This window comes from Ruditapes philippinarum, unplaced genomic scaffold (genome assembly GCF_026571515.1).
Source record: "Ruditapes philippinarum isolate M1 unplaced genomic scaffold, ASM2657151v2 ctg3745_1_1_1_1, whole genome shotgun sequence".
NCBI lineage: Eukaryota > Metazoa > Mollusca > Bivalvia > Venerida > Veneridae > Ruditapes > Ruditapes philippinarum.
In genome coordinates, this window is record NW_026856435.1 from 26,791 (window position 1) to 52,144 (window position 25,354).

The window sequence follows — 25,354 nt, forward strand, 5'->3', positions numbered from 1 at the left end:
TGACCATTTTTCATTTTCTTTGATTTTTCCCCAGTTCCTAAAAAACATTGTTTTAGTTTAACTATGTTGACCTCTAGGCCCCACCTAACACAATAAATAGAGGATATTTGTTTAGTTCAGTGTAAGATCGGAATATATTTCACCGAGTGGACACCAAAAGGTATATTTCACGAGTGGCGCACTTAATTAAACAAATTTTCTTTTTATTATATGCAAAGAAACGTTTTAAAAAGACATTAAAACTAATAATGAATGAAAAGCGCGCCAACTGATAATACAACGTGACGGCATTTACGACGTCACGTCATTAAGTTGGTACCCAGTACTGTGGACGCTGGTATTTCACTGAAACAACGCAAGGGGCTTAAATTCAAAACAGTGAAATTATCAAAGTGGTAATTTCACTGTTTCAAACAGTGAAATTACCAGTTTTATATCACTGATATATTTCCATAAACCACCGAAAAGCATGTAATAAAGCTGTACATTATTTAAATTCGATTGCAACTCATCAATTGACTTTCCAAATATGACCATACCGTCGGCAAACATTAAAATAATCATACATATCAATATGATTAACATAAACTTTCAGACGACTTTGATACCTCTATCAAATACACTTTTCTAATGGCGTGCATATGTGACCTGTGTACATTACTTGTTAAAATGTCATCTGAACAATGTGTAAGCACTGTAAGCAAAGTGCACAATACAAAGGTTATCCTATGTAATGAAAATTAAAAATGTGATGACTTAATAAGTTGTAATTGATGACATTTTTGTCTGAGTATACTTTGGTATGTTATTATTTAAGTCTCTGCCCTGAATTATGATATTTTGTTAACGTGTCACTCAGCCCTTTTGTTTTTTGCCAAGACATAAAACAGTGCGGGAAAAAAACAAATTTTATTAAAATAAAAGAATATAAATGAATATAAAATATAAAACATTATTTTTCATTGAAAACTGTTGTATACTTGTAAAAAAAACTAAAATTTTACATTGTTTAAAAATAAATTTGATTGACACTCTCTTTTTTGCATGCATGCCTTCACCTATTCCACATCTGCCCGTATCTGCTCATGATTTCTTCAGACTTCCGGAACCTGCGCTGCCATCATTTGAAGGTGTGGATAAATATATTGTCGATATTCCAATCATCGCTTTCATCTCCTTTGCTCAATCTGTGTCACTGGCTGCGATGATGGCGAAGAAAAATAAATATGCCATCGATGCAAACCAGGTGAGGGTCTCTCGCAACAATTATTTGAAATGACATTATGCTCATTATTTCACTCTCAAGTTGACTATAATTAGTAATATATTTTTGAAAGATTAGCGTAATCAATAATTGGTAAGGAAAAATGTTTATGATACACTATAAACCTTCCTAAATTTAAAAAGACTGTCACAAGTTTTAGGAATTGAGTATTATTGATACATTCTGAACAATATTAATAGAAATTTCTGTTGGTTACACGGATTCATGATTAATTTTTCATTCATTGTAAAATATATTACTGAACACAATTATAGCAAAATGTCAAACTATTGTTATGTAATTTTGTTCACTGTCCATTTACACTTGCATAGGCATAATGTCACTTTGAATTACGACAATTCTTAGGTATATTATATGTTATTTTGGTTTTGGAGTGATATATGTGGATATATTACCTGCTAAGATTTTATATCACCCGAGCTGTTAGGCGAGGGTGATATTTTATCTTGGCAGGTAATATATCCACATATATCACTCCAAAACCAAAATAATAATTTTATTACCCTTCCCCTGCCGAGTTTAGACGATTTTTAAAAGAAATCATTGCTGTTTCAAATGAAACGTCGAAATAAGATTCCCTTTAGGGTACCTCTTTATCACAACATGACGTCAATTAAATACATGACGTATTTTTCCCGTACCTAACGAATGTAAACAAGAGAAAAGGAGAAGTCTATTGAAAGTACTTTTTTGTAATTAATATCAAGCTTTCACAAGGTCATATTTGTTTTCAATACTGATTGGAATTTGTATCATTACTCTACTTTGGTAAATATTTATCATTTGACAGTTAAAAAGTGCTTGTAAATCGGAATTTACACCGCGTAAAATCGAACCGTACGCGCATCACCTCAGCGCATGTTGTTTACAACGTTGGGTACCCAACGGGGAAATTTAATGTGTATATTACCCGTCTGGCTCGGTTATATCAATATCTTTCGGGTGATCAATATCCAATCAAAAAGGCGGAAAAAATCTGGAAGGGTAATAAAGATATATAATGCTAAAATGTTATTTTGTCCTTTAGAAATGTGAGCCATTGACATGAATCTAATAAGATCAAATTTGTTTCCATTTAAGGCAAATGTTATATACACGTAACCGTCAATCAAATAAATTCAATCAAAGAAACCTTTTTTTTTTTCATAAAAAATGTCAAACTTATAGCAAGTCAATCTTTGACTGAACCTTATGCCGAAAGCTGATTTCCTATTCAACTTAATAATTAGGCTTGCGAGCTTATGTAGAACGTACTTAAAGCAGGAATATATATATATTGTATAGCTAACGTAAAATACATATATTTTTAAATATATGTGCTGTAAATACATAATTGTGAAAGATATTAAAATATGATAAAATATATATAACATTTGTTTTATCATTTACTATTTTAATTATTTTTGTTTCAGGAGTTAATAGCATACGGAGCTGGAAATGTATTCGGATCATTTTTCTCGTGCTACCCTTACGCTGCCTCCGTGGCAAGAAGTTCCGTTCAGGATTCTGCCGGTGGTAAATCTCAGGTTCGTTCTATTCCATTATTATAATAAAGTTATCACAATATTCCACAGTAAAAGTGTAAGATCTTAATTTTGATGTTCATATGTGATAGCAGAAAATTAGTGATTTTTATTTATATCGTCTTTAACCGTACCGTGCTTTATGTCGTCAACATCAACGTCATCTTTTATACGAATCCATATTGTATTAAAATCTTTTTTTTTTCAGATTGCAAGTTTATTTTCCGCCAGTTTTGTACTGATCGTGATACTCTGGCTTGGACCTTTGTTTGAATATCTACCAAATGTGAGTATGAATGTGATGAAGTGAATTATACACCTGCATAGTCATACATATGTTCTTTTCTTTACAAAACAAATATTGACCGCATCGACTTCAGAAAACTTGTTATCAGATTGTTGTTACAAAAATAATAACGTCATTTTTGCAGTGGGACTAACGTGGATCAATTTATAACTCAAATTCATATGATTAATGCATTGGCTATGAAAAGTCTGACTAAGGTTCATTTCTTCTTATATCTTTTAATGTGTTGGGTTATTGAGTAGCTTATTTTAATCAGTTTGCGGCTATGAAATCAATGTAAACGTCATAGTTACATTTTATGACGTATTTATTTCAGTGCGTTTTATCAGCGATTATTGTAGTTGCATTACGTAGCCTCATTCTACAAGTGCTGGAATTACCCAAAATATGGAAAACTTCAAAATATGATTTTGTGAGTATCATTTAAAGACCATTTTTTTAAGACCAAAGAATGAAACATAGCTATTATATACTGAAATTATTCAGTTTGCAAAGATGCTTATAAATATGACGGTAACTAGGCTTCATAGGTTGTTTTGTCATAACTTTAATATTACAGCACATTATTGTTTTAAATATAGCTATGAAAAAGAATAAATAATTATAGTTCAGCATAGGTGTTCAATTTTTTAGTTGGTACTATATACAAGTACATGTTCCCATAAAAAACATATATGATATATTTGACTTGTTATTTGATTATAAATCAATGGTCTTTAAGTCTAATTGACAATATCTATATTCATTGAGATGTTTTGTTGAAAACAGCTTATTTGAAAATATTTGGCATTATCGTGTTATAATCAAGTACTCATTTCTATAACACGTTCTCCATGTTTTTTTTTTCAGTACATTTGGGTCGTCACGTGTCTAAGCGCTACGCTATTACACCTTGATTACGGGTTAATGATTGGACTCGTGTTTTCTTTCTTCACAGTGGTGCTACGGTCACAAATGTAAGCTCAAAATAAATGCTAGTATTTCTAATATGAACCTGGAACAAGGTATTTCTTTTCGACTGCAACACTTAAAAATGATAGTTTGATGCTTTTACCATTTTGCCTTTTTGAGTGAATACATTTCCTGTTTTTGTCAAGGTTAAATATCTTTAAATAAAATAAAATGTAGCACGTCTTTCATATTTGATCAAATGGAAAATCAATAAAATTTTATATATTTATAGTATTTTGATCCATGTTTATAATACAAAACGTCTTTTGAAAATTATGTATACAATGTACTGCAATGTACAGTGTATTTTAATGCTATTTTTCTTTTATTTTTAGGGCAAGACCAACCAGCCTGGGCAAGATTACCGACCAGAACGTGTATAAAGATCCAAAGAAGTACTTGAAGGTATAAACATATATGTATAATATACCTAAAGATTGGTAAGAATACATGTTTAAAGTAAATGAGGAGCGTTTATCATCTTTAAATAAGCTGTCAAATAAAGAATTTCAAGTTTTATTACTTCAAGGTCACTCGAGAAGGTCATTCATTTATTCAGTTTTAGAGGATATCAATTCAGTTTTAATTTTTAATAATTAAATATCTTGAACTTGTTTAGTTAAATAGTATCACAAGAGTCTCTTTTAATATAATATACCCTTTCATAGATAAGTATATGTGGTTGAATTAAGAATACAGCTGGAATACAATTACGTGGTTGAAATACAATTACTTGGTTGGATACAATTACGTAGTTGGATACAATGATTTGGTTGGAAAACAGTTACATGGTTGGAATACAATTACCTAGTTGGAATGCAAGTAGTATAACGTGTTTAAATACAATCATTAAGTTGGAATACAATTACGTAGTTGGAATTCAGTTGCGTATTTAGAATACAATTACGTGGTTGGAATGCAATTACGTCTTTTGAATATGATCCCTTGAATTAAAAACAATCACGTGATTGGAATTGGAAGACTATTCGGTACTTGGAATACAGCCACGTCGTAGGAAAACAATCACTTCGTTGGAATACGATTACATGCACGCAATGTACGAAATAAATTCACTTTATTTCTATCAACCGTCATATTTTATTTGAACATTTGCAGACCTCTCATTTAACCAATGAAATCAAGGTGATTAGTTACAACTACCCAGTATACTTTGCCAACGGAGACCTCTTTGTCCGAGAAGTGTATCGCCTAGCAACCATCAAACCGGAAGTGCTCAGAAAACAAATTTGTAGAGCGTCTCAAACGAGTGAGAGTTTAGGAGGCAGTAGGACGTCAATTAGCAGTATGGAGACTACCATCGGGAGCAACAATGTACGTGTTAATTGTATTGACCAATGTGGTGAATTGCTATATATATTTTACAGCTTTAATACATTATTGGTATTAGATAGTAAAGTTTGATTCGAATAGAAAAAATGAGGTTCGACACATTTTATGTCATTGAACGAATCATTCTTTCTTTTTTGTAAATAATGGAAAATGTGTACATTGCTGTTATACATGTATCACAAATTAAGAGAAAAAAATCTGTCGATATTTAAAGAAATTTTGTTACCGTTTAAAATGACAAAATAAATCGTGGACGCTTCTTTTTTTATTAGTGATGTACTTTCTGGCGCGCATGAATTCAGGCAATTATAAAAAAAATCTGGTTCCTCGAAACGCTTATCAATACATTTTGTATAGGATATAGAAATGCGCCTGAAAACACTTTTGTTGATTGTTTATGAGCAAGTTGAACGCTTGCTAATAAACAAAGAAGAGTCTCATGATATATTTTTTCTAAATAAATCTGAATCTTTTAAACGCTTTCTTAAAAAAATGTGTGTACATACAGACGATTGTTAAGATGCAAAGGCAGGACAGTATAGCGTCGACAAATGGTCAATTACCCGAGATATATGACATCAACCCGTTCGAATTTGAGATACCTGTCACCCATATCATTATCGATTTCTCTGCAGTGTCTTTTGTTGATAGTGTAGGCTGCAAAGTGATCAAAACTGTAAGTACAAATGAATATTAATACTAGTGTCGCGAAAATTGATATCAAATAATACAAAAAAAATAATTATATATTGATCGCCGTGGAATAAAGTAAACAAAATCTATAGCTACTTTAACGAGAAAAAAAGAAAAGAATCTTACTTAAGGATGAGACTTTTAACCGACTCATCTGAAATAAAACGCCCATATGAGTTTACTACGGAAATTATGAATTAGAGTATACCTCAAAAATGTAATCGTGCTTCAATGTTTGCTGCATTTTTAATGCCAAAATATCACTTTGTTTGATGATTAAAATATAAACAGCACCATATATAATTCTTATGACTAATATCATTAATTTTTAGCATTTAGTATATCATTTTTATTACATGCTTTTCGATGGTTTATAGAAATATATCATTGAATTAAAACTGATAATTTCACTGTTTTGAAACAGTGAAATTACCACTTGAATAATTTCACTGTTTTGAATTTAAGCCCCTTACGTTGTTTCAGTGAAATAGCAGCGTGCACAGTACTGGGTACCAACTTAATGACGTGACGTCGTAAATGACGTCACGTTGTATTAATATTTGGCGCGCTTTTCATTCAGTATTAGTTATAATGTCTTTTTAAAACGTTTCTTTGCATGTAATAAAAAGAAAATTTGTTTAGTTTAGTGTAAGATCGTAATATATTTTACCTTGTGAACACCAAAAGTTCATATTTCACTCGTGGCTGCACCACTAGTGAAATATACCTTTTGGTGCTCACTCGGTGAAATATATTCCGATCTTACACTGAACTAAACAAATATCCTCTATTTAAACGATCGTTTTAGCCATTTTTTGTAGGATACATATAGTATAATACATGCAAGTCCGGTTAATATATTGAAATGTTGTTTTTTTTTTTAAATGATTTTCAGCTGATTGAAGATTACGAGAATGTACACGTGAGGGTATACCTAACTAACATTTCAGGTATGTGAACATTACACACTGATATTGCACAAACCATCAAAACATGAACGAATACAAATATTAAAGCAAACCATTGTAATTATCTTTAAAGTCAGAATCAAAGTTCATAAAACAAAAAAAATGCTTATGACTTTCTAAGAAATGGAAATATAAAATATATACATATATATAACCCAAAAGCAAACAGCATTCTAATATGTTTGACCCCTATTGATACCATACAAATTGGAAGAAAGAAAAACGTTGCGTAATGATGATCTTTTAGATATTAAGACGAGTTACTTCCCTTTATTACCAATTATCCCGATATCATATTCAAAATATTAATGTATATAAAAATTGTATCTAGATTTGATCTAAACCAACTGTTTAACATGAAAATGCATGACGCTAAAATTCAAAGTTCCCTAAGCATTTATATTCGGCATTTATTTCGAATATTATGCAGCAAAACATATTATGGAAACTCTTGTCCATAAAAAAGAAAAAATGTTTGCATCCCATTTGTTTCTACTTTCTGTGCGGTTTCTTTTACTTGCGGTTAAAATAATATGATGATTGTTAAAAACAATAGTAAACGGCTTATAACAGTTTAATGCGAACCGGTATTTCTTCTTTCAGATGAAATCTGGAATGTATTTGAAGCCACAGAAATTATTCCGGCGCGGAAGGATATCATGTTTGTATCCCTGGATGACGCTATAGAAGCTGCAAGAACCGATAGTAAACCGGATATAAGAGAAAATGGATTAAGTAAAGTAGGTAAATGTGCTGACTTTAGAACAAGTGTCTAACACAGTACTTTCCATCATCATCTAACAACAATAATAATAATATCAACAACAACAACAAAATCATCATCATCTGTTCTACTTGCATTGTGCACGGATGATGTAAAAGATGTAAATAAGAATCATATAGGTTTTGTTAATATTTATATATTTCAATAAGCTATTGCAACAAATAAAATACTTTTATCAAATCTTTTATTAAAACGATAAATAATTAAAAAAAACAACAATAAAATAAAAAATAACGCCGCTTCATAAGAAGCTCCTAAGTGTAAACGTAGAATATTTTAGATCCGAAATATGTCATAAACATTTAAAATAACATGCATATGAAAAAGAAGACAATACGTTTTGTAACACATACATAGCACTTTTGAAACCATAAACGAGGAGAAGACAGTCACGTGATTGGTGCATGTATGTGCTATATTAGAATATCTATGTGGATAATGTTTAGTTTTGTATATTCTTAAGATGTTCATTGTATTGTATTTTGTTTGTTTGGGTTTTACGTCACATCGACACAGTGTAGGTCATATCGCGACGTTCCAACTTTACTGATGGAGGAAGACCTCAGGTACCCTTCCGTGCATTATTTCAGGCACGAACGGGCACCTGAGTATAACCACCGACGTTCCGTAAGCTAGCTGGATAGCTTCCTCACATGAAAGAATCAAGTCCCTGTCGGGATTCGAACCCACAGCGGTGAGGGGCACGTGGTTTGAAGTCAACGACCTTAACCACTCGGCCACGGACGCCCCCTTGTATCGTAGTCCAGAGATGTAGCAGTAGATGTTATATTAGACTTCAGTGTTCAATTTGCAAATGCTCTTATTTGCGAACCTGTAACTAGGCGTGATTTATAGTTACAATTTTACTTTAAAGATCCTGTATGTTGTAATTAAGAGAAATTTTATATATGCAATAATTATGCTTCAAAAACAAGTTTCAAACATCGAAGAATATTCGTATTTCAAATATGTACTGAAAATATTTGTCCACATTATATGTTTTCATTAAGATATATTTGCATTTATTTTTTATTGAAAAATTTGACATAGACTTTATAGAAAATAAATCTGATTACTTCCTTTTATTGACAAGAAAATGTAGATTTGGTAATATCTTTACAAATGATGCTTTTTGGAACTTACAATATTGATAATTCTTCATTTGAGCATTATATTTTTGATATTATACCGTTAAAAATTGAGTTACAAGATCTTTTAAGTTACCGCGGAAAGGGCAAGCTATGAAAAGTATGAAAAGAAAAAATATACTTTATAAACAACATTGACTTTAATTTAAATCCATGTCAACCAAATATAACATGAAAATGATTGTTAAACCTTGTGTATTTAAATGAAAATTTGCTCATTAAATGGGCTACTGATTCATGTGAAAAATATGGACTAATAATATAAAACTTAAAATTTTATTAGGGTTACAAGGTATATGTACAAGGTCATCTCAGTGAATGAAACACGCTTTTATTGCATTATGTAGAATTTAGAATACTAGGAGCCATATTCAAGAACATATTTGAATCTGAAATTTTAGCTTTGACTACTTAAACACATTTCATTATCTTTTATTTTGAGAACAGTATCTATAAAATTTTATTCTTTGCTGAACATATCCGTGTTCTTTACTTACTTTGAGAAGTTGACATAAACTGAAGATAACATTAAACATAATCACAGTTTTTTGTATTTTGTTTGAATTTATGATCAATGTCAATAAAAACAATATTTTTTCCTTTTCAGATCTCGTTCATGTAAAGCCGAAGTAATAATAACATGACTGTAATCATTACGTAGATGATTCACATGCAATTCAACCGGTGACTGTGCGACCAGAACTTACAGAACATTTTTTTACGATACATTTTTTTCCCGTCGGGAATTCTGTTTTAGATTTTATTCTCCAAAACTATTAAAATATGTGAACTTCATTTGCAAAACAATACTTGAATTTACGCTGTATTCCTTTGAAACAGAAAGTTTATTCGAACTTCATTATCAAACGTAGGTAATGTAACCTCTCTATCTGAAATACCTCGGGATTTTAAGCATGTTTACGTGGTTCATAATAAATAACAGTTTTTCCTAATTACATTCAATACAAACTAGTTATAAATTCTTCTAAACATGTTCAGCTGCCTTGAACATAATTTATAACATGTATAATATCAATAGGCATTAATTAGATGAGTTGCGACCTTTATAATATTTTGCATATTACTTTCGAATCGATGGACTGACATTAGGTTTTCGCTTTTTTTTTTTTGCGAGAATCGAATAACGAATTGATGATATAGATTCTCATTTCAGAAAGAATATCGGTCTTGGCGGTGTTTATCGGCTATTTAACACCGGTTTGGAGTTTTGATGCGTATGAATTGAGTGGTTAATTCTTTCGCATCAAAACGACGCGTAAAACTGATCGTTCAGTTATGATTATAACATGTAAAAATTTACGCATGCATACATTATTCAATATCAAGACAATAGAAAAAATACAAAAACAAAGATTCAGATTAATTCTCGCTACGGAGTGAAACAGCGAAATTTCAAAGTGAATATATATCTATAAGATCTAGAATTTTCTAATGCCAGGATAAAAAGCTATTAACTAAATCAAATTTTAATATTTTATAAACACTCATACACACTGAAATTGCCTATTATAAATTTAAATGGCCATTTTCTAGTTTTCTGTCTTTTTCTGTCATTTAGAAAATCCGGCGTATTTGTGACAAACATGAAAAAAAGATCGCCAATGTCTGTTAATGATTGTTTTTTATGCTTTAATAGAACAATAACAGTATGCGTTCTGTCAATATTTCATAATGCCGTATAAAAAATATTTCAAGAACCGGTGAAGGATATAATTTTATAAATATTCCGGAAAGAACAAAAACCATGTGGCATTGACTTTTATAATTTTAGATACACCACAGACGATAATAAGATAATTTTGATATTAAAAATCCATTCTTTAAAGACCTTTTCCCAGTAACTGATTTCATAGGTAAATAGATGTGTATATCTAAGCGCCACTGGGCCGTAACATATTAATTAACAGGGTGCATATGTCGTTTATACAAGCAGCACTTGGCTGTGATATCATAAATCACCAGGGTGCATTTTTAGAGTTATAACATTACATCAGATTACGTCACTTTTGTTAGTTGTCAAAATATTTATGGTCCGAATTTTGTTATGAATCTTCCTTGGGACTTTATTGGTCATGCCTTACTGATTTGATACTCGATCCAGAGTCCTATCAACTGGAACAGTCAAAAATAAGTAAAAATATAATTCAGTTAATAACGAATTTCTGTGAACGTGTTTCACAACTTGTTTTTTTTTTTTTGTGTTTTTTTTTTTTTAATTTTATAAGCAGAGTATGAATTTAAAAGTATCAAGTTGAAAATATTACTTTACCAGCTTAAATATATTGGTGTGATCAGGTACGTATATTTACATTAATATACGTACCTGATCAAGTGTGATGTACGATGTTTTGAGAGTGCATTTTTTTGCCGACACAAATACTATACAGTCACGTACATTCAAAGGAATTTTTGCTTTTTATGCCTTTACATTTTTTTTGTTTTGAAATTACATAGATTTGTATTTTTTTCTTTTCATTGCCTTAGTAATGTTTAAATCAAAATGATTTTCAATAAACCAGTATCTTGCAATTAATTATTACGCAGCCGTTTTTTGAAACTACAGAATCCTTTACATTTTTGAAACTCAAAATATCCTTTGGGTATTGTTTATTAGCAGAGACATATATACATTATCTTTATCTCTGGTATTAGCAAGTTAGTACGATTTAACTGCCTTGTAAAAATATTATTATTAACGAAAATGGTAAATTAAATCATGATCAGTTACCCAGGAATATGGTCTAATATTAAAACAAATCGTTAACCTTATTATAGTAAACATTTTTATTCATTTCACCATCCTTTTTTTGTAATATCTTAATCAATTACACAAAATTGTGCCAATTTCAATCTGCCAATCTTACAAGAGAAAGGATTAAAATCTTTATATCCCTCTATAAGTGTACTTAAACGTATCGGCATTGTCCACCGTTTCCCCAATGACGTCATCCAAGGGCGACAACTTGAATACGGTCTTAAATGAAAGGGTTTATAGAAATTATTATTTTATTTTATCAAGTTTTCAACAATAAAAAGTTACGTCGTAAATTGCGTTTACATCAGTGCTCCATTTATCATTCGTGTATGACTGTATGAAATAACGTCAGCTTGTTTATGAATGAGTTGTTTACTTAGGATGACGTCATTACGCTGCTTACGGATATTCGCCGTTTTGTCAAAATATTTATTAACTGATATGGATCAAATATGTGGTGTTAGTGTATGTGAGATATTATTTCGATATTGTTTGAAAAGAAAACATGATAAGAACTGAAAATATTAATAAAAATGCTTTTTATTGTTGCTTTAAAATGCTTTGTTAACTATATAATCGAGGGTGAAAACATAACAGCCGCATATACAAGTAGTCCCTAACCAGTGTTTATTGGCAGTTTAACACCGGTTTTTTTTCCTTCTTTGGCTATAGTGACAAAATCACGTGGATTGATAGAATAAATCATTTACAAGATTTGCTTTGTATTGAACCCCAGAAATATATTATCTTCATATTTTATGATTGAATGGTTTAAGTGTATGTATATAATTCATTTTATATCGGCGAATATCATGCACGTTTTGTGCTCTTTTACTTTATGTCAATACATTTTATTATACCGTTATTCAATATTATATAAAATATTTTGAAGACATAGCCTACATTGTTTGTTCATATTGTAGCAAATAAATAGATATAAAATAAAATGGACCAAATATTATGGTGGATGATTAGTGCCATGTCGTACTTTTGATTCGCGGAGCACCGGACGAAAAAAACAAAATACTATAAAGTCAACATTTTGTCATATTTTTGCTCCCCGAGTCGCATGGTGAACATACCATAATAAGATCAAGTCACCACTAACTTCCCCTTGTTTTTAACGATTATTATACAATATTTCAATGTACGTTGGCCATCTGAATGACGGTTATTGCTTTATTCACTGGTAAATTAAAGACAGCAACCAATTACATTTAGAGGATTAGTTAAGTACACGTACACATTTATAAATCATACAAATTTTCAAATAAGCATCAAAATACATTGAAACTGTCCTGTAGGAATTTTTGTTTTTATTTTGGCTCTTTGTGTTGGGTTTTACTCGTTATTCAACCCAATAAGAGGTCAATAAACATATTAATGACAAACATTCCAGCTTCATTTAATGGAAGAAGAAACCTCGGGGTGCTTCCGTGCAATATTTTAGGGTAGGATTTGGCACTTGAGTTAGAACCACCGACCGTAGGGTTTGCTTTCATAGCTTCAAAGGACCCGGAGTGGGGTTTTTCAAACCCATCATGTTAGGGGCGGATGGTTTGGAGTCAACGATCTTAACCACTAGGCCACGGCGCCCCTAGTATTAGATTAAATCTTTGATTCATCTGGGAAAATGTTTACATATACAAAGTTATGAAATCACCCTCAATATCAAACGGTTACCGAGACCGAAATTTGAAACAGCTTTAATGACTTATTTCATGAGTTTTAACAGGCATAATAGTTACGTTTCGCAAGTTAACATCTTAGAACAGTTAGAATTAAGACAAGCAATTCGAAAATGCGCCAAAACAGCCTGCATGTTCAAACATGTTTTCTTCTGAAAATTAATATTCCCAAAATAAATTTGTTTTTACACTTAGAAATTAAATTGATTTTTTGTTTGTTTATAGTTTGCTTCTCCGGAGTTGTGCCGCCTATATTACTTTATAAAACCACAAAAAGGAATATGGCGGTCAATGTTCACATTAAATGTACATTGCAAATATTCCGATAGACATTTTGACAGTACAGCAACTATTTCTGAGAAGGAAAAACAAACTACAAAAGATACAAGAAATTTGCGTTCGCTTTATTATTGAATAGGACAAAATCAGTCGAAACATATGTTGGATGGTTTAACTAACAATACCTTCTTCTCTTTTGTGTCTACAATAAACATCAGTTAAACATCAACAATTATAACTTACACATTGATTAAAATAACTAAATCATAATCAGTTCAAATTCTAACATTTACAATAAATCATTACACATTGACAGTGTTGGAGCTGCGGAAAGAATTCATCTTAAATCCTACTCAGCAACCGTTTGAAAAACATATACCGTACACTTGTCATGTATTCTTTTAAAGCTTTACCGTATCAATGAAGTATTTATTATTTTACTATCCAATAACCGACATTTTAAATGTCTCTGTAATGTAAAATTAAAGGACTTCTGTGATTTGTTGCATGATTGTAAGCATGTCATGAAATGACAAATTATTTATTTTAATCAGGTTATTTTACTAATAGATAAATCAAGTTTATCAATAAGCATCAAGATTAAATTACCATAATTTATAGATTCTAAATAAAGTTCATCGCCGTTTCTAAACTGATGAAATTTTCAGTAATTACATTACATGTTTAAAGCTTTTTGCAGAATCGCTACTACTATTTCATATATTTCCGTTTAATGTGCCCGTTTGATGTGTGTAAGATTCCAAATTTCTATGGGACAATAGTGGAGCTCCTTTAATATGATTTCAAAGATTTACTTACTATTAATCTAGATTGTATAAAAGGATGCGATAATTTCGCTATTAACAGTACCTTAACAGAATAGATAACTCGACTGTGTATTCTCACAAAAAAGAACACTTTGGGAAGCAAATGAAAATATATTGATTTAACAGGTAATGGTTAAATCATCTTTGAAGAAGTTTGAATAAGCATTCCGTTGTCATAAATTTAAAATATTTGTTACCCTATCAATCTTCAGAACACAAGGGTACTGATTTCCTTGAACCACATTTGTAAACGTATGGGTTACGCATGTATTTCCGAGGATGTTTCCTATCATATGTCTTTGCATTATTTATAACCTAGAACAAATGAAGCATTGAAATTCCATTTAATATTGATTCCTACAATAGATTGGCTGGTTTGCTAAAAGTAACATTTGTTACAGATTAGAGATTAACTAAATTTAAGTTGATATTGTAAAATGTGTTCATGCGATTATCAGAATAATACACCTTCATTATTATTATTCATACATTCATCGTGAATTGTTTATTCAATACCACTTAATTTTTTTCATATTTCAACTTGCATTGAATTCATATTTATAATTTATGGCATGTCAATTAATGAAGCTTATTAAAGCGAAGATTTTTTTACAAACTGTGTTAGTTTGTGATTGTTTACCTTATGATAACAAGGCATTAATATTCGGTTGCATTTCAATTAAAAAGGATGATAGAAACATAAAGTCCGCTAACAAATAAACAGTAAATTTTCAGAAAGTGCATGGAACTTTTAAAATGAATGTAACTCGCCTTTCTGTCTTTTTAATGATACCCATTTGGTGTAAAAGCGGCTCACCTTAGACTTCCATCCTTTAAGCCATGATTTGAATAACCTTCGTATGGATGATTGTGTGGCATTTGCAAAGACAGACCGAGTTATTTATGTTATATGAACTTGTGGTCCGACAGGGTCACACAGGGATTAACGGCGGCTCCAATTCTGATTCAGCAGGCTCTTAGCCGCAAAGGGGAATTATAACGATTCAAACAGCTTTTCAGTAATTGTCTTTTAACTTATAATGTTATGCCATTTACGTGTATGCATATTTTTGTTACAGAATTTGCCAATGGATCTTTATATAAGGCAAGCTGTGACGAACTATCCTTTTATCATGGACAGATTTTGTTCTTCGCCTTTGTAAAACACAGCAATGTTATCAAACCATTTGTTAATAGTTCTGTTCACATAAACAACCATTCGCTAAAAAGGCCAATCTTTTTTATTATTATATAACATTTGTTTGCAAGGAAATAATACAATGAATGAAATGCATATAACAACACATAAGTTGTTACTTGACTAACAGTCTTAATCACTCATTCTATATGGTGCCGGATCATATTCGAGATTATTATCATTTATTATAACATTAACACTTTAAAAAACAACAACAAATAAAACATTAACTCAAATAACATATTGGAAAACTCTCATTTATTTGTACAAATCTGTAATATTATAGTCGATCTATTAAACTATCTCGGATCAGTCATTAGCGCAAAACAACCACTGAAACATTTGTAATGAAATTTGTTTTCTGTTTGTTGTTTTTTTTTTAATTCGTCTTGTGTCAAATTTAGTATCACATTTCTTTAAACGATTTGTATCAATGAATTTATTATAATTCCGTTCAATTTAAAAGTTCATATCACTCGTAATGGATGAAGTGTTTAATAACGTAAAGTAGTAATATAAAACATGTTTTCACTTTAGGTTTGAATTAATGGTTATTCGAATTGCATTAATGAAAATATGACAAGAACTTTATCATTAAAAGAGCCCAATGATCGAAAATGTTTCATAGTTTATGGTTAACTTGATACAATGTATATTTATTGACTTAAGTTATTCCTTTATATTAAAATCTGGATAAAGCGGGATCCCTCGGAAGCATTAATCACGACAAAATTACATGAAAATTGCACGCTCGGTTTCATTGAATCTATACATTAAGGACCCCCCCCCCCCCCCCTTGCAACGGCTTTGGCCGTACTCAGTTTTCAACACTTAAATGTGATAGAATTGAAGATCCCGAAGGACCAGAAAGATATAACAACACGGAAGTACTTGGGAACCTTTTACAGCCGTCAAATGGCACTTAGCACCTGTAGTCATAATATTGATTATTATTTGTTTGTTTGTCTGGTTTTCACTCCGATTTGGACATACGTTTTAGTCATATCTCGTCGGTGAATCATCCTTAAAAGTGTTCCATGATACATTACCAGTAGAAAATATCTCGTCGGTGAATCAGCCTTAAAAGTGTTCCATGATACATTACCAGTAGAAAATATCTCGTCGGTGAATCATCCTTAAAAGTGTTCCATGATACATCACCAGTAGAATAAAGAAAATAAGAGGCACGGTTTGATTGAGCCTGTTTATGGACGGAACTGTAATATGCAAACTACCGTCCACGCCCCCTGGCACCGGCTTAAGCAGAATTCAACATTTAAACATGAAATGGTAAAATTTTGAATTTAGAAACATCCGCAGATGTGTTCATACGGCGGTTATCATGGAACCTTCAACGTGACACTTGCGTGCCATTCCATGAAAAGCGGCGTATGGACCCCAAGTCATAAAAAGCGTGTGCCCTAAACGAGAAAACAATGGGCGGAACTAAATAAAATGGAATTTTGAAAGGGGATCAGAGGTTATGAAGCCTGCATATCACAGATAAGACGTCAAAAGACAAATTTAAAAAGCAGGCCACATATCCTAAGGGTGATTCAACATTATTCAAGTAGGGATATTGGAACCACCCAACTAGAAAATGCCGAAAGTTAAAACTAAAAATACCACAAGCACAACAATAATATCGTGCTGAACGATCTTTAAGGATCGGAAATATAACATCTCTGATTGAATGTATGGGGCGACTTTTTACAGCCTCCACACGGCACAAACAACGCTGATGTGGCGATAACGTAGAGACAAATAAGATCCCTAAAGAAAGTCTAACATAACATAATTTAAAATGTTGCAGCTGGTTTAATTTTGCCCGTTCATGAGGGGCTGTAAAAGTGCAAAATACCCTTACGCCTAGCACCCCCTTAGCAGAATTCAAAATTTAAACATGAAAAGGTAAAAATTTTGAATTGAAAATCGAGATGTGTTATTTACAAAACCCTTTACTCCGATCGACATTTACCCAATGATTTTTAGTCGTGGTGAGAGACAAATAACCATTAGACTCATTGTCCGAGATGAATTTTTGTCACGGACAAAAAACGCCTCACTTGAGGAAGTATCGAACCAGCGACAGCTGGATTACTTATCTAAGGCTCTATCATTGGAGCTAAGCGGGTGGGAAAATATTGGCTTATGGTCCATATATATATATATATCAAGTTAAGTCAAGTTTTATTTTCAATTTTGTATTGCATTTTATTGTATTGTATTGTATTGTGTTTCGCTTTTATTTATCTTAATTTCAGGATTTAGATTATCAGCTATAAACTGTCTACGAATTGTGTAATGTCTAATTTTGAATAAAATTACTCCGGTGAATATATTTGTATAGTGAATTTATGTCCCACAATAGAAAAAAGGTTTCTTTACTTTTATATGGCTCACAGTTTTCTGTAATCATGTTATCTTTGATGACATGTTTCTTTGGTTTTACCCACACCCTAATAAATGAGTTTAGAAGTTTGTCCTGCAAAAGCTTTTGAAATGTGAAATTGAAAATTGATGAATACGGAACTTGCCCTTAAAACAGCAGAGATCCTGATCAGACTGTATGAAGGTGTTATCTAATCAGGTACTGTACTAGAGGTAATTGCATTAATTTTGTTTCCAGCAGTTTGGTAAAAAATGATACAAGCTTTAAATTATTTACGTTTTCTCTTTCTTTTAACTACTGAAGAGCGAAATTCCTACAGTTTACTTTACCAGTAATTTCGTTGCAATCTGTTTGGCAAATTATTTTAGAATTCCAGGTGTACATATTGTGTACCTACATGTGACCTATGAGGCACGTGTCATTGAATACATAACGGAGCAACATTTAAGTGGGGAATATTCAAGCATAACAGTAATTGTGTAACATACTCGTATCTCAACCAATGTTCATCGATATTTCCTAGTTGGCTTGTTGTTTAGGGGAAATTAGCATGTTTTGAATATCAAATAAACAACAGCAAAGCTGTCACACTTGCAATCATAATAATTTTCCGCGCGAGTGTTTCTATTTTCCTAATTGCATTAATTTGTGATGAATATTCAGTTTTAACGGATATCAAGAGTGCGTTTTATTATAGTATAGAATCAATATAATACAGAATGCTTTTATAACAAACTTGTGATAAGGAAATCAACATGACTGCTCCGAATGACAATTATTCACCTTTTGAGTAGGTTTTCTCTCACAGCATGACTTTATCAACAGGCCTACTTTACACAAGTTTGCAACTTTTTCAATTTTGCAGTTTATGGCGTTCTTTTAGTATTCCATTTAATTTTTAATTGTACGACAATTGCATACATTATCAGAAGCTCCTTTGCTATAGGTTTGGCAATAAATATAAATATTTTACAGCAATCAAAATACTCAAATAGTTATATTGAATATATCGGCGGAGCTTCAATGATGTGCTCAAAATAATGGAGCCCTTTCGCAAACAGGCCCTAAAAGCTAATATCCGAAGATAATTGAATAATATTCCCCACACTTCTTTCAAAATCATGTGTTATCAATGAGGTCCAGATCATTTCTGTTATAAACGCAGGTGGGAGGACATGTTACACGAAAGAAAAAGCTGCGTTTTATGTTATATTTTGTTTAAAGTCCAATGCATTTGAATATGTTTAAAAATGAAATTACAATTGAATCAAGTTGACGAAACAGTTAAAGTTTATTATTTAATTAAGAACATGTAGAACCACAGTGACTAAACATTTTGAAGAATTCCGTAACACAGTCTAATATGCTTCTTGGGTGGCACACTTCAAGTTCCTTCAAGTGTAAATAATGATAACAGCTCAAACATATTTTCAGGCAAGAAGTAAAAGCATTCGTTTATTATTTCTACAAAGTTTGATGAGTTCTATTAATACTCTCATACTTATAAGACAAAGATTACAACGTCAAAAAACAAGAACATTTCAAAGAGGTAAAATGGAATATTCACCATCACCCACCTCATCCTCCAAATTAGAAATAATAACTGACTTTCTTTACCAGAAATAAAACTTTCCGTAAAGATTTATAATTGCCAAAATGATTGTTAGCTGGCCTTAAGAAAATAAAATGTTCACGATGAAGCTGCCTACAAAACAGTTTATGCACTATTTTTTACGACAACTAAAATTAAACGGTGCGTAACCGTGAGAATACATTCTATTTATACATACAATATACTAGATAATTTCTATAAATGTTACTGTTGACAATATACATGTACTTGAATTTTTAAAGCAAAATGATTCCCGGAAAAATCTTTCCATTTTGTTCAAGTAAAATGCGTTACAATATTAGAAAATGTGGCTTCAAATTACATAAGTAATTTTGGATTCTTTTTGGTTAAGAAGCCACCTATCTATATTACAGAAGGTCGGTGTTTTTACTGAGATGCTGACTTGTGCCTGGAATAATGTTCTTAGGTCTTCCTCTGCAATTATAACTCGAAAGATACCAGATGATATTTATACGTAACGCGTGAGAATACATTCTATTTATACATACAATATACAAGATAGTTTCTATAAATGTTACTGTTGACAATATACATGTACTTGATTTTTTAAAGCAGAATGATTCCCGGAAAAGTCTTTCCATTTTGTTCAAGTAAAATGCGTTACAATATTAGAAAATGTGGCTTCAAATTACATCAGTAATTTTGGATTCTTTTTGGTTAAGAAGCCACCTATCTATATTACAGAAGGTCGGTGTTTTTACTGAGATGCTGACTTGTGCCTGGAATAATGTTCTTCTTCCTCTGCAATAACAACTCGAAAGATACCAGATGATATTTACACGTAAATTAATGTCTTTGATATGGCTTAAAACTCATCTGATCACTTTTTAAGAGGAATACCTGTTGTTATAAGGTAGAAAATATCAACAAATCCAACATAATAGGCCTCAAATCGAAACCTACTTTTTCTCAAGTCTTGTGTGATTCCAACACCGTGAAATATTAAGCCTTTATATTTCCATTGCGTCCTACAATTGTATCAGGTATCTGACTCTCAAGTCTTCACTTTCTTCATAGAATAGTTAGAACGCTCAACAAGCCAAAATAGAAACTATTCATCAATTTTAGCACACTTATAAAGTTATCTGAATTTATTTTAGCTATTGATATTTCAAATATAAAGAGAGCATTAAATTGTGTGTTATCGAAAGAATGTCACGCTTTAATAGTTTATTGTGCTCAGAGATTGCGAAGGAAAGCTCTGCGTGCCCAGCATAGTTTCAGACATTGATCTTTGTCGCTTACAAAATATATTCATAAAATCACTCCTAAACTTTGACCCACAAAAAATGTAGAGTACAAAATTAATTGCACTATTTGTATGCAGTAACATAAGTAATATTGTCCCAATAAGTGTTAAGTTTACTATTTCTTCTGATGATAGTGTTTCTTGTGGAAACCAATATGGCTGTCCTATTGCAAAGATTGAAAAGGGAGAGACCAAACAGGAGAATGTTATATTCAATATGACTGCGGTTATTGTGAAATTAGACGCCGTATTGTTTCCTCGCCGATTTAAGTTGCCTCTGAGTTCCTGTCCGCTTTGTGTTGTAATCGTGCTTGCTTTTTGAAACCTTTCACTCAATTTGAGCTTGTGTATAACCATTATGTTACCACAAAGAAGCACGCAAAATGGAATGACGAATGCAAGGACAAAATCAATCCATGTCCAGTATTTAAACATGAAATTTTCATAATTGCTACTCGCTGTACAGTAGTATGCTTCATATTTATCTTTATAAACATGTTCATATCCATAAATAAGATGGGCATTCACACTACCAAGAACCAAAACAAGGATGAACAGACTAATAATTACCCTTCTTCTTGTAAAAACATCCCTCACTCTGTGCGGATATTTCACACTGAACACTCGTTCGACTGTTACAAGCACAAGAATCCACGGTGACAGTTGAAACAGAAAATATGAAATAAACATATGAAATTTGCACGCACCATTTGAAGATGTCTTTAAATTTATCTCAAACATATGGTTCAGCCATCTTACAAGAACAGAATATATGAGAATCAATGTGTCGGTAACTGTCAGGAATATCAACATAAAACCAGTAGAAGTTTTTCTAGTACTTGCCTGTGCCAAAACGATCACTGATAAAATGTTTCCTGTAAGTCCAACGCTTAATAATATGGGTGGGTATATTATTAGTATCTTATCAATGATTTTGAGCTTTAATTCCTCTGTCATGATTGAAAGAATTTCTTTTGATTGTCATAAATATTCCAGTTGTTGTCACGAAACGTGGACATGAAAAGAATTCAAATGACAAATTGAATAGAATAGTATCTATGCCATATCAATCGTTTTTGTAGCAGTTTATAAGTTTATATTTAAGTTTGTATCTATCTATTTTATTCAAAAATAAAAACTGTTTAATCTTCACATTTGTATTCGCATAATCAAAGTCAGTTTTGAAAATCCATTTTTGTATATCTTATAGTGCGTTATATCATTTATATAATATTCAGCATCTAGTTGGCACGATTAATATTTGCCTGTTCACTCTGTTCCTTTTATACTCTCTGTATTGAATGAACGAGCGCTTACAAATGGGCTTTTAATACAATAAAGAAAGCTATTATAAAGCTATAGAGTTATGCAACAAAATTACATTATTTACATATAACATTATTAGCATTTTATCCAGCATAATGTGTTGGATACCTAAAACATAAAACATAATTACATCTATTTTGAAATGTTTCAGGTTAACATCATATTTCGGTTTTTAACCTTCGATAATTGACCACCGATAACCCGCTGTTTCTACACTTAAGACCGCATGCTCTGATTCACCGAGGACGTACAGTACTGAAGCTTTTCTCCATATAACGTACTTTTCTTTCTTTTTTCTCCATCATATTTATGACGTACATTATTATATTCTTGGTATTTTTCTGTTAATTGTTTTTTATGTTCTGATCATATACACATCTTACTTTTCAATATGTGTTATCCACTATCCGGAGGGTTCTACATTTATCAAAAACATGTGCTGGTGGCAGCTGTAATAGTTGCCACAATAATTCATTTCTGTTTAAGCTGAGGCCGGAGTTGGGAGACAGACATGGGAGAATTTGCGATGTTCATTATCCCCCACACATTTAACATGATTCGCGATTTTCTCCTTTATACCATAATGTTCCATTGTCCTCACTTTATCTCCCCTGATCTACAACTTTTTCAGCAATTTTTAATTAAATATAAAATATATCAATACATGTCATTGCAGGTTTTGATCGAAACAGTGTTTCATTATTTCCATGTTTTCAAATTGCCGATACAGATAACAACTATAGAACTTTACAAAAGGAAAGTTTTGTCAAGCACGGTTTGTAAATCAAAGCACTGCTAGCAAACGTTAGAACATGTATGCCACCTTTTTATACCAATAATATCGATGTAAACAATGATAGTAAAAATCAACAGCTTTGTAATTTAATTATACTGGACTACTTGCATCTTATAAAGAAGCGTGTCATATTCTAGATCAGTATCGTTCAATACTATTAATAAATTAGACAAAAAATATAAATAAAACATAAATTCTACGTAACGTATTTTAAAAATCTCATTTATGTGTACAAGGTGATACTATTAACTTAATATAATTAGCCCCTGACTTCCAATAACACATCTTGCAGTGAAATTCTGTTTTTTGGGATGGTGTTTTTAACTATTTGTAATAATGTGTTGTTCATCTTTGTGTGAGTTCAATAAAAATCTACAAATTAAAAATAAAATAATACAAAAGCTGTTCGCCTACATAGAAGCATCGAACTAGTAAAAGTGATTTTATTTTTAAATTCCTAAATTTATCTTAATGCCACAATGTGCAATATTAGACAATCAATTCAATACCAACAGGTATCGACAGTGAATTTCTTTCTCTCGTAGCATATTAATTAAACAGAACGTTTGTTACGAAATATAAAAAAAAAGAAAATGGCTTTTGAGATTGCAAATTATTCATCTTTTTTACCTAATGTTTGAATGTAAGCATGATCTATTTTGACAATACTGCAGATGGTCATAGACATTAAGTATAATATTATGTGAATTGCATGTGGTATTAGACGCTGTTTTGTTGCGGGATTAGTCTTGTCGCAATCAAAGATTCATAACTATGCAGGCTGAACAATATAGTTTCTGGAGCAGTATATTTCCGATTTTTGTTTCTAAAAAAGTGATAGTGTTTAGAAGTTTCAGGTATATCCCTTAACGTTTAAATGAAGTTTGATATTTGCCAGTAAAATATACCTGTCCAATAATTAGTAAATATGCACTCTTTAAGGTTGAATGTCTAAGCAAAACGGCTATATACATAGCAATTTAGAGTTTTCACTTGGTAACTTTATCAAATTGCCAGTTTGATATCAGAAAAAATAGCTGTCACGAAGGTGTGTGTAACATTTCGTATTGTCGGACCAGTTAATGACACCACTTCACTTATTTCATTTATTTGTTTTATAATTGTCAGCATGCTATTAAATTACAGTTTATTCAAATTCAAACCAGGTTTGTCCATTAGTTAAAGTTTGTGTTACAAGTATTTTGAGAATTGCATTAAATTTAATGGGCGATAGTGAAACAGAATGAATATTTTGAAATTCATTTAATATACTTTTCGAGCTTTTTCTAGAATTGCTTTTTGTGAGTTAATGTACACTGTCAAGTTTTAGTTACTGTCTTGCATTAGTTAATTGTTTACGTATCTCTTGAGAATCTTTAATGATATATCGCAATACAAATCATTTTTATGAAGGAATAGCCAAAGAAGTGGAGTGGGAGAGGGATTGTGTCAGTTGCACCAACACTATAAATTAAAGTAAAATGGCGACTATACAACTAATGGAGAAAGAATTCAGGTGCCATGCATAGATATATTAGGCATCTAGGATCTTTTACCTCCTACAGTAGGGGCAGTTTTAAGGGAAGCTTCCATTCAGGAAAGTTCTCTTAAATCATGCAGTTGTCTCTCAATTACATTACTCAATTCAATAGTCAAGATGAACCCCCATCAAATTTTTTTTTAAGGCCGATGCATTTTATCTAGATACACCACTCGTAATATTTCAAAACAAAATATACTCGAATACCATTCCTTCTCAAGCTCTCAGGGTATAACTTAATTATCAGGGGATTATCAGCTTCCCTCAATGACTGACAAAGGGGCTATACTAAGATACGATTCTTTAAAATAACTAAAAGCAGACCTTTGAATAAAATACTTTTTTGACAAAAGCGGTCCGACAGTTTTATAAAGAACCCCTATATTTGTCCAAATGTACAACTCTTTTTGTACAAATTAAATATGTACCGATATTTTTAACGTTCTATTTACAAGCGGATGAAATGTTGAGTTGAAATGAAGCATTATTTTGAGTATAAATTTGACTAATGGCTTTTACGATTGTTTGAAAAACACAATACAGTTTCGTGAGATTCAATTTTTTACTAAATTTTCAAACGCCATCAATCCTATTTCCAAATGATCAATTATCACTTAACTCTTAACAAAAAGTATATATGA

At 31.5% G+C, this 25,354-nt stretch overlaps 2 protein-coding genes across 2 annotated transcripts in view; one reads left to right on the forward strand and one right to left on the reverse strand.

Annotated features, from left to right (window-relative positions):
* Positions 1–12,673, forward strand: part of LOC132746531 (prestin-like) — a 30,054-nt gene extending 17,381 nt beyond the window's left edge. The window contains exons 7-17 of the mRNA XM_060735715.1: positions 1,099–1,246; positions 2,698–2,811; positions 3,017–3,094; positions 3,432–3,527; positions 3,965–4,071; positions 4,402–4,471; positions 5,183–5,398; positions 5,925–6,092; positions 7,005–7,059; positions 7,681–7,821; positions 9,617–12,673. Of these exons, the coding sequence (XP_060591698.1) occupies positions 1,099–1,246; positions 2,698–2,811; positions 3,017–3,094; positions 3,432–3,527; positions 3,965–4,071; positions 4,402–4,471; positions 5,183–5,398; positions 5,925–6,092; positions 7,005–7,059; positions 7,681–7,821; positions 9,617–9,642 (1,219 nt within the window). The 3' untranslated portion in view covers positions 9,643–12,673. The remainder of the gene's footprint in view (positions 1–1,098; positions 1,247–2,697; positions 2,812–3,016; positions 3,095–3,431; positions 3,528–3,964; positions 4,072–4,401; positions 4,472–5,182; positions 5,399–5,924; positions 6,093–7,004; positions 7,060–7,680; positions 7,822–9,616) is intronic.
* A 7,656-nt stretch (positions 12,674–20,329) lies between these two features.
* LOC132746529 (probable G-protein coupled receptor 139) lies at positions 20,330–22,014 on the reverse strand. Its single transcript, XM_060735713.1, has one exon. The coding sequence runs from the start codon at positions 22,006–22,008 to the stop codon at positions 20,965–20,967; it is 1,044 nt and encodes a 347-aa protein (XP_060591696.1). The 5' UTR covers positions 22,009–22,014; the 3' UTR covers positions 20,330–20,964.
* Between the last annotated feature and the right edge of the window lie 3,340 nt (positions 22,015–25,354).

Excerpts from the sequence above, each read along its gene's own strand:
- LOC132746529 (XM_060735713.1), bottom strand. The coding sequence starts at position 22,008 with ATGACAGAGGAATTAAAGCTCAAAATCATTGATAAGATACTAATAATA.